Source organism: Solea senegalensis, linkage group LG3, assembly GCF_019176455.1.
Source record: "Solea senegalensis isolate Sse05_10M linkage group LG3, IFAPA_SoseM_1, whole genome shotgun sequence".
NCBI lineage: Eukaryota > Metazoa > Chordata > Actinopteri > Pleuronectiformes > Soleidae > Solea > Solea senegalensis.
Genome location: NC_058023.1, coordinates 33,080,391 through 33,090,152, shown reverse-complemented (window position 1 = coordinate 33,090,152; position 9,762 = coordinate 33,080,391). Strand labels below are relative to the sequence as shown.

Below are 9,762 nucleotides of genomic sequence, written 5' to 3'. Positions count from 1 at the left end.
GATGAGGGGGGAGAGGGTGTGATTGTAGCGGCAGCACTGGAGAGTTTGTTATTAAAGTTTGATTTCTGCAGCAGTAATGTGATCGTTGAGGCGTGTGAACCTATAACCAGGGTCACAAAGGCCGTGTGCACTTTTTCTTTGCTGCTAAATCCCCAGATTCATGCTCACACTCAGGCCTGTAATCCAAACTACTGAAAGCTGCTGCTGTGTGTGTGTCTGTGTGTGTTCTCACGTGTGTGTGTGTGTGTGCTCGCTCCAGGGTAAATAGTGTCTGATTTGTTCTGTGACTCTGTAGCCTTCATTTCTATTTTCTCTCACTGTCACAGACTGTGTGTGATGAAGGTTTCATGTCAGGCTCTAATCCCGTCACACTCAGAAACCTGAACTGACATGAACATGAATGAGTGAGTGAGTGAGCGAGCGAGCGAGCGAGAGGGGAGGGGAATGAATGACAGGCTCTCTTTCTCCGGGGTAACCATGGTAACAGGCCTCTGTCTCTGTTGCCATGGTTGCATGTTGGAAAGCATCTGCCTCTGTGCCTCTGAGCAAAGCAGTCCCGGGAGTCAATTAAGAAGACACGGGTTTGCAAAAAATGAGTCTTTTCAAAAAAGTATGAAACGTAAAGACTCAAAAACAGAAAAGTTAAACGTAAAGACTCAAAACTGTAAAGACTCAAAATGTCAAACATAAAGATTAAAAAAGACAAATGTCAAACGTAAAGACTCAAAAACTGTTAAGACTCAAAACAACAAAAGTCAAATGTAAAGATTCAAAAAGACAAATGTCAGAAGTAAATATTCAAAAAGACAAATGTCAAACGTAAAGACTCAAAAACTGTTAAGACTCAAAAGTCAAAAGTCAAATGTAAAGATTCAAAAAGACAAATGTCAAAAGTAAAGATTCAAAAAGACAAATGTCAAAAGTAAAGATTCAAAAAGACAAATGTCAAACGTAAAGATTCAAAAAGACAAATGTCAAAGGTAAAAAAGAGAAACTTAAAAACTAAATATTAAACATTGACACTGGAGTCTTCTGACTGAAAACTTTTAAAAGTTCAAACACATCAGATTATATTATTATTATATATTATATAATTATTATATAATCGTCAGACGAGAAAGTCAAAGATCATTAGAAAGAGAAAAGAGTGAATAAATAAATATAGTGAGACGCTGACGAAGAGTCCGACTTTGAAAAGTCTCCGTCTCTAATGACTGCTTTCAGACGCACGTCCTAATAAAAGGTTTGAGACAGAAAAATGAAAAAATGAAGAAAAAAAAAAACCTCAGCTCAGCTGCACCAGTGTGTGTGTGTGTGTGTGAGACAGATATTAGCATATCAATGGTGTCGCTGCTGAAAGCTTCCACCCACTGTCTTCTCTGTCTTTCTGCTGAGACGTTAATTGTGGCTGATTATTCGATGAGCACTGTTATCAGCACAGCACACACACACACACAAACTGTTCTTCTGTCAAACTGATTTAAACACTTTCACTAACATTACTGTGTTTTAATGAAATGCTGCCTCAGTGTGTGTGTGTGTGTGTGTGTGTGTGTAATGCTGGTTAATCCTTTAAAGAGATACTTCCGGTTTTCTGAAGTGTGGTTGACTGAGGTACTGACACATAACATGGATGTCACAGGGGGCGACAGGAAGAACTGACTTAAAACTGACTAGCAGCTTAACAGTCTAAGTTTCGATGACATCTACGTCACATGATCACGTCTTTATCTCACTGTGAGACAGATTTTTCCAACAGGAAACTGAAGTTTGTAAAGCACTCACTCTCACACACCAAACCCCATAGAGAAAATCACTGATTTAAGCACACAGAGAAACAGGAGCTGCTGGTCTACTGCTGCCTCGTGTGGTCACTTTGTGTCACTGATTTGAATCTGAATGAGGGTTTTTAAAAGCCGAATTCTCAAAATAAGACATTTGAACTTAGTGATGGAGGCAGCAGTGGATCAACAACTCTTCAGCTCAGTGATCTCCTGCTGAAGCTTCTCCTCGGCGTCTGTGACTCGTCTCACCTCAGTTTCCAGCTTGGATCTGATCTGCTGCTTCACGTCAGAGCTTCTCTTCTGCAGGAGACCCATCATCTCAGTGAAGCTCTCGTCTGTGTCCTTCATGGCTTTATCAGCAGAGAGAGTGAGAGTCTTCCTCTCCTGTTGAAGCACCTTCACGTCTCTGTCTCTGTCCCTGAGTCTCTGCTGGACTTCTTCTCGACTCAGATCCAGGTCTCTCTGCTTGTGCGTCCTCTCTGCTGCAGCTGAGACCGTGTCGTGGTCTTTATGTTCGTCCACAGAGCAGAGATAACAGATACACTTCTGATCAGTGCGGCAGAACATCTTCATCACCTCATCGTGACGAGGGCAGATGTTCTCCTGGAGGTTCTTGGACGGCTCCACCAGCTTGTGTTTCTTAAATGCAGGTGATTGATGATGAGGCTGGAGATGTTCCTCACAGTAAGAGACCAAACAAACCAAACAGGACTTGAGAGCTTTCAGTTTCCTGCCAGTGCAGAAATCACAGTCCACATCTTCAGCTCCAGCATAGCAGTGATGAGCAGGAGCAGCGTGGAGTTCAGTCTTCTTCAGCTCCTCCACTAAATCTGCTAACATGACGTTTTTCTTCAGGTCAGGCCTCGGTGTGAAGTCCTCTCTACACTGAGGGCAGCTGTAGCTCCTCCTCTGCTGCTCTGAATCCCAGTGGTTTTTAATACAGTTCTTACAAAAGCTGTGTCCACAGGTGAGACTCACAGGATCCTTCAGAAGATCCAAACAGATGGAACAAGACAAGGTTTCTCTCTGCAGCTGAACTCCTGCCATTTCACCGCTCTGTCACCACCACTGTCTGAGTTTCACTTCCTCAGAATTCTGACAGGTTTGAAACAGGTTTGATCTCTGATGTCAACAACATGTGACGCGGCGGTGGGCGGAGCCTGTCGGCTCTGGCTCTTCTCCACCTGTTGGCTCCTCCTCCTCCCATTGTCAAACTGCAGGTGTGAGGGGGAGGGAACCAGGAACCACTCCCACTCTGACATGGAGTGACCTCTGTACTTAGTGAGACTTCCTGTCCAGTTTGTCTGGTAAACAGATATAAATTAGCCCCACCCCTCTTGTTATGTGGGCCACGTGATTGGTCCAGTAAGCGCCGCACAAGGTCAGACTGTTAATGGGGACATTTGTCTCCTCACATTCAAACGTCTCCACCAATCACAGAGCAGATCAGTCACTGTAATGAACCCTACAGTGTGAAGGCGAGAGTGTGTGTGTGTGAGAGCGTGCTCCACACTGGTTCCCTCCCCCTCACACCTACAGTTTGACAATGGAAGGAGGAGCCAACAGGTGGAGAAGAGCCAGAGCCGACAGGCTCCGCCCCCTGCTGTGTCACATGTTGTTTTGATCAGAGCTCAAACCTATTCCAGTTGTGAGGAAGAGAAACTAACTCTAACACTGGGGCAGGGCCACACAACCATTCACTCTCACACCTACGGTCAATTTAGACCAAATCCCCACAGAAGAACCCGGAGAAAACACACGCACATGCATGTTGTTCCAACCGGGGCTTGAACCGGGCTAGCACTCATTAGCTGGTGTGAGCTACATCTGTTTAATTATATTAATTTATTTCCATTTCTATGAAGCAAACATCACATACATTTAGTGCTGGGTGGTATACCGGTATTTATGTTTTATGATATGTAAAAAAAATAAAAGAAAATATGTGGCGCAGCAAAACACCGTCCTCCATAATACGCAGTGTGACACCAACAGTAACTACGAGGACATAAATTACACACACTGTCATATGTGCAGCAAATCCTCTGCCTCCTTTAGCGATCATGGTGTGGATGTAGTTTAATTGTTGTGATGAAGATGAGGCTCAATGAATCAGAAGCACACATCTTGATCCTGATCCTGATCGCTGCTAGACTTAGCCAGACCTGATGCTGGTTTTCTCTTAACTGAGGATGTTTATGTATTTAATGTTACACAGAGATATTATTGACCTGTCTACATGGCACTGCTTGATGTTGATGAGTGTTTAATGACAGTCGATTAACTGATAAGTTCCAGGTGTTTTTACCTTGCATCTCCATGGCCAATCAGAATATCCATTTCTTCTTTCCATCGACTTTGATTGTTTTCACTTTGCTGTTTGTGGTCACATGGTCATCAAGTGAAATGACAAGCATATGATTCGGATTAGAAACAAACAATATAGAGATGTACTGTAGGTCCTCCAACACCCTTGAAAGGGAAAGCAGAAAGTCTATGTTCTCGAGACACACTTGATTTGTTTCATGAGGCTTTTGTTGATTTGCAAAGTATAGTTGTGTACCGTCTGCATAACGGTGGATAAATATAGAGCAACTCCTGTCAAATAGTAAAGGTGGTGACGATGGTATCAAAGCAGAATCATAAACCATTTCACTGACACAAAGTCATCGATCAATAACCGTATCAGTCACCAGCTTTGGGTTCTTTATGACAGGACATGGCCTCGTCGAACAGTGGCGGCTGTTCATTTAGGTTAAAGGTGAAGTTGCTAAACAAGCTTGTATCGCTTTAATGAACAGGTTGAAAGTCAACAGTCGTCAAATCAAACCTATTTATCATAGTTATTTATAATTATCATGGGGGTGGAGTGGCTCAGTGGTTAAGACCGATAGCCTGTGTGCAAAAGACTTCATGGTCACAAGTTCAACTCCACCCCTGGCAGGTTGTACTCAATTCCCTTGTAAGTCGCTTTGGAAAAAAGCATCTGCTAAATGACATGTCATGTAATGTAATAGTTTGATCTACTGTCATCATTCTGAGCTGCAGGTTGTGAAATTATAGTTTCTCTTAACTGTATGGTCTGTTAGAATTGTCTCATTCAGATTGGACAAGCGTGGCCGGATGGTCTCAAAGAGCAGCAAGATGATCAGAACTGAAGGGCTTGACCTACGAGAGGGCAACATAGGCGATATCCAAGACAGCTAGAAGTACCTTGGTATCCCACAGACCAATGGAAACCATGAGGAAGCCTCAACGAAGTCTACCACAACCAAATACCTCTAGAGAGTAAGGCAGGTCCTGAAAAGTCAGATCAATGGCAGCAACAAGATCCAAGCCATCAACATGTACGCACTACCAGTAATCAAATACCCCGCTGGGATCATAAGCTGACCATAGGAGGAGATAGAAGCCACAGATATCAAGACAAGAAAGCTCCTCACCATGCATGGAGGGTTTCACCCCAAATACAGCACCTGAAAGCGGAAAGAGGGAGGCTGAGGACTAGGGGGCATCAAAACCACTATCCAGGATGAAACATCAAAAATCAGGGTACATCAGGAAAATGGCCACAAAGGATGAACTGCTGAATGAATGTCTCAGGCAACAGAAACCCGATAAGAGTGCAGAGGAAGAGGAGCAGACAACCTGGAGGGACAAGCCCCTACATGACTCGTACCCCCGCCAAATTGAAGAAGAGGCTGATATCGACAAGACCTAACAATGGCTGGAAAAAGCTGGACTCAGAGACAGCACAAAGGTACTGATCATGGCAGCACAAGAACAGGCCCTAGGTACAAGAGCCATAGAGGCCAAGATCAACAAGAGTAGATCTGACCCAAGGTGCAGACTATGGAAAGATGCCCATGAGACAGTCCAACACATCGTAGCAGGATGTAAGATGCTAGCCGGGTCAGCGTACATGGAAAGACACAACCAAGTGGCTGGAATAGTGTACAGGAACATCTGTACCCAGTATGGAATAGAAGTACCCAAATCACAATGGGCCGCACCACAGAAGATGGCTGAGAACAACAGCGCCAAGGGGCTGTGGGACTTCAGCTTCCAGACTGACAAACCGGTCCTGGCTTACCAACCGGACATAGTGGTGGTAGACAAAGAGCAGAAGAAGGTGGTGGTGATAGATGTGGTCATACCAGCAGATGCCAACATCAGAAAGAAGAAACACAAAAAGGTTATACATATGTATATATATATATATATATGTATATATGTATATGTATATGTATATGTATATGTATATATATATATATATATACATATACATATATACATATACATATATGTGTATATATATATATATATATATATATATATATATATATATATATATATATATATATGTATTCACCCTGTTGTATGTGAAGGCACCAACAAACATAATCTGGGAGGCATTATTTGAAGGTCAAAATCCTACAATAAAATATACACCGGCTTAGATTCTCAACCTTTAGTGCGTGTACCACCTGTGGTACGAGAGATTCCTCTGGTAGCATTTTGCGGCTCAAAACTGAAGTTTCTCTCCCTGCACCAAAGTCCATAGAGAAAATCAGGATTTTTAGCTTGTGGGGACACAGAAGCTGCTGGACCTGTGTCCCCACAAGCAGTGGATCAACAACTCCTGTGTGTGATGTTAAAATCACTGATTTTCTCTATGGACTTTGGTGCAGGGAGAGCGAGCGGCAGTTTCTAACTTCAGTTTCTGGACAAAAAAAAATAAATCTGACAACACTAACTTGTTCATTCAACACAGTCACACACACACACACACACACACACATACACAGGGAGTGTCACTAAGTATAGAGGTCAATCTATGTCAGAGTGGGAGTGGGAGTGGTGAAGAAGAAGAAGAGTGGAGAAGAGTCAAAGCCGTCAGACTCCTCCCACTGCCGCATCACATGTTGTTGACATCAGAGCTCAAACCTGTTTCAAACCTGTCAGAATTCTGAGGAAGTGAAACTCAGACAGTGGTGGTGACAGAGCGGTGAAATGGCAGGAGTTCAGCTGCAGAGAGAAACCTTGTCTTGTTCCATCTGTTTGGATCTTCTGAAGGATCCTGTGAGTCTCACCTGTGGACACAGCTTCTGTAAGAACTGTATTAAAAACCACTGGGACTCAGAGGAGCAGAGGAGGATCTACAGCTGCCCTCAGTGTAGAGAGATCTTCACACCGAGGCCTGACCTGAAGAAAAACACCATGTTAGCAGATTTAGTGGAGGAGCTGAAGAAGACTGAACTCCACGCTGCTCCTGCTCATCACTGCTATGCTGGAGCTGAAGATGTGGCCTGTGATGTCTGCACTGGCAGGAAACTGAAAGCTCTCAAGTCCTGTTTGGTTTGTTTGGTCTCTTACTGTGAGGAACATCTCCAGCCTCATCATCAATCACCTGCATTTAAGAAACACAAGCTGGTGCAGCCGTCCAAGAACCTCCAGGAGAACATCTGCCCTCGTCACGACGAGGTGATGAAGATGTTCTGCCGCACTGATCAGAAGTGTATCTGTTATCTCTGCTCTGTGGAAGAACATAAAGACCACGACACGGTCTCAGCTGCAGCAGAGAGGACGCACAAGCAGAGAGACCTGGATCTGAGTCGAGAAGAAGTCCAGCAGAGACTCAGGGACAGAGACAGAGACATGAATGTGCTTCAACAGGAGAGGAAGACTCTCACTCTCTCTGCTGATAAAGCCGTGAAGGACACAGACGAGAGCTTCACTGAGATGATGGGTCTCCTGCAGAAGAGAAGCTCTGACGTGAAGCAGCAGATCAGATCCAAGCTGGAAACTGAGGTGAGACGAGTCACAGACGCCGAGGAGAAGCTTCAGCAGGAGATCACTGAGCTGAAGAAGAGAGAAGCTGAACTGAAGCAGCTCTCACTCACACAAGACCACAACCAGTTTCTCCTCAACTACCGCTCACTGATTGATTCATATTCATACTCAGTGAACACATCCATGTGTTCACTGAGGACACACACGTGCACACACACACGCACACACACACACACACACACACACACACACACAGCTCCACTTCATTACACAGATGAAGTTAATAAACATTATCCTGTTTCTCTCCAGATGAGAATAAATGACTCTCACCCAGAATGAGAAGGTAATGGAATATTGAATGAAAAATGTGTGTGTGTGTGTGTGTGTGTGCAGTTGTTGAAACAGCCACTGTGGGGCGCTGTCCCTCTGCTTGTCAGCAGCTTCAGTATTTGACTGACAGCAGATTCCAGTGTCTCCTTGAATATTTCCTTGTCTTTTCCTTTCCTCTCCTGCCTCCTAAATTCCCCCCTCCTCTTTCTTTTCCACACCTCCTCCATTCTTTTCCTAACTGTTGCACACCTTCCCTTCCTCCCCCACTTTTTTTTTAACTCTCCTGCTTCCTAATTTTCCTGACCCAAATCCTCCTTCCCTTCCCCACTTCCTCTTTTTATACCCGTTTTTACTTTTCTCTCCTCCTCTACTTTATTCTCTCCATCTTCTTCTTTTTCCAGTTTACCTGCTTCCTTGTCCGCCGTCTTTGTTGTGATTCCTCCAAAACCTCCTTGTTACCTTCCCTTTCTACATTTCCCTTTTCCACATTTTTCCCAGCCTCCTCCTCCTCCTCTTTTCTCTCCTCTCCTCCTCTCTCAGACCTGCAGCAGAATGAATGGATGACTCTGAGCAGATGTGTAGCCTAGTTTCAGCCTCTCTCCTCCTCCTATTGATCCCTCCATCAATAATCCATCCATCAGTGTGTATGAAACAGAATGAGGAGGAGGAGGAGGAGGAAGAGGATGAGGAAGAAGAAGAGGAAGACAGAGACTCGCTGCAGTCCCCTTCAGGACCTTTACTGACCTTTGTGGAGACCAAAACCTGGTCCTGATACTGAGGCAGAACCTAAAATTTGCCTCAAAGGAAGTGGTGTTGGTTTAGGACTAAGATTTTGAGCTGTGGTTATGGTTAAGGCTATGGTTAGTGATGAACTGGTTATGGTTAGTGATTAAGTGGTTATGGTTAGTGATTAAGTGGTTATGGTTAGTGATGAACTGGTTATGGTTAGTGATGAACTGGTTAAGGTTAGTGATTAAGTGGTTATGGTTAGTGATGAACTGGTTATGGTTAGTGATAACTAGATGAACGGACGTCAGTGCAGAGTCCTGACAGGGATAGCTGCACAAACCTGTGTGTGTGTGTGTGTGTATCCAGGTATTACTAATGTTGTGGGGACCTAAACCTGTATCCACAGTCACATTATGGGGACTTGTCTTCCTTGTGGGGACAAAAATCAAGTCCCATAACGTAAATGACAACATTTAAGGTGAAGATGTGTTTTAAGGTTAGGGTTAGGGTTAGGATTAGGATTAGGATTAGGCCAAGGCCATTAGTAATTGGTTAAGGTTAGAGTAAATCTCCAGGAAATGAATGTAAGTCAATGCAATGTCCCCTCAAGTCATGAATATCGAACATGTGTGTGTGTGTGTGTGTGTGTGTGTGTGTTGTCTGACAGTGTGCTGAGTCCACACCTGGATGATTAATACACCCTGAGAGAGAGAAACACACACACACACACACAAAAGAAAAGAAAAGAAAAGAAAAGAAAAACGTGTGTATGTGTGTGTGTGTGTGTGTGTGTGGTGAACGCTCTCATGTTGAACCTGATGTGAATTGACACATGAAAATACCCACAATCCCCCAGGACAGGTCTCTGAGCCGCGGACTGAGCCGAATACCTGCTGACAACACACACACACACACACACACACACACACACACACACACAGTATGAACTACCTACGACTTACAGTATTTGTTTTCGTGTGTGTGTGTGTGTGTGTGTGTGTGTGTGTGTGTGTGTGTGTCTGTGTCTGTGTGTGTGTCTGTGTGTGTGTGTGTGTGTGTGTGTGTGTGTGTGTGTGTGTGTGTGTGTGCGTGTCTGTGTCTGTGTGTGTGTGTGTGTGTGTGTGTG

General features: G+C 44.2%; 2 protein-coding genes across 2 annotated transcripts; one reads left to right on the top strand and one right to left on the bottom strand.

Moving 5' to 3' along the window:
- Positions 1 to 1,881: 1,881 nt before the first annotated feature.
- On the bottom strand, positions 1,882 to 2,872 carry LOC122766255 (E3 ubiquitin/ISG15 ligase TRIM25-like). Its single transcript, XM_044020966.1, has 2 exons — positions 1,982 to 2,872; positions 1,882 to 1,895 (listed from the first exon to the last, which is right to left on the bottom strand). The coding sequence occupies exons 1-2, from the start codon at positions 2,829 to 2,831 to the stop codon at positions 1,882 to 1,884; spliced, it is 864 nt and encodes a 287-aa protein (XP_043876901.1). The 5' UTR covers positions 2,832 to 2,872.
- A 3,884-nt stretch (positions 2,873 to 6,756) lies between these two features.
- On the top strand, positions 6,757 to 7,916 carry LOC122766254 (E3 ubiquitin/ISG15 ligase TRIM25-like). Its single transcript, XM_044020965.1, has 2 exons — positions 6,757 to 7,748; positions 7,887 to 7,916. The coding sequence occupies exons 1-2, from the start codon at positions 6,798 to 6,800 to the stop codon at positions 7,914 to 7,916; spliced, it is 981 nt and encodes a 326-aa protein (XP_043876900.1). The 5' UTR covers positions 6,757 to 6,797.
- The last annotated feature ends 1,846 nt before the right edge of the window (positions 7,917 to 9,762 follow it).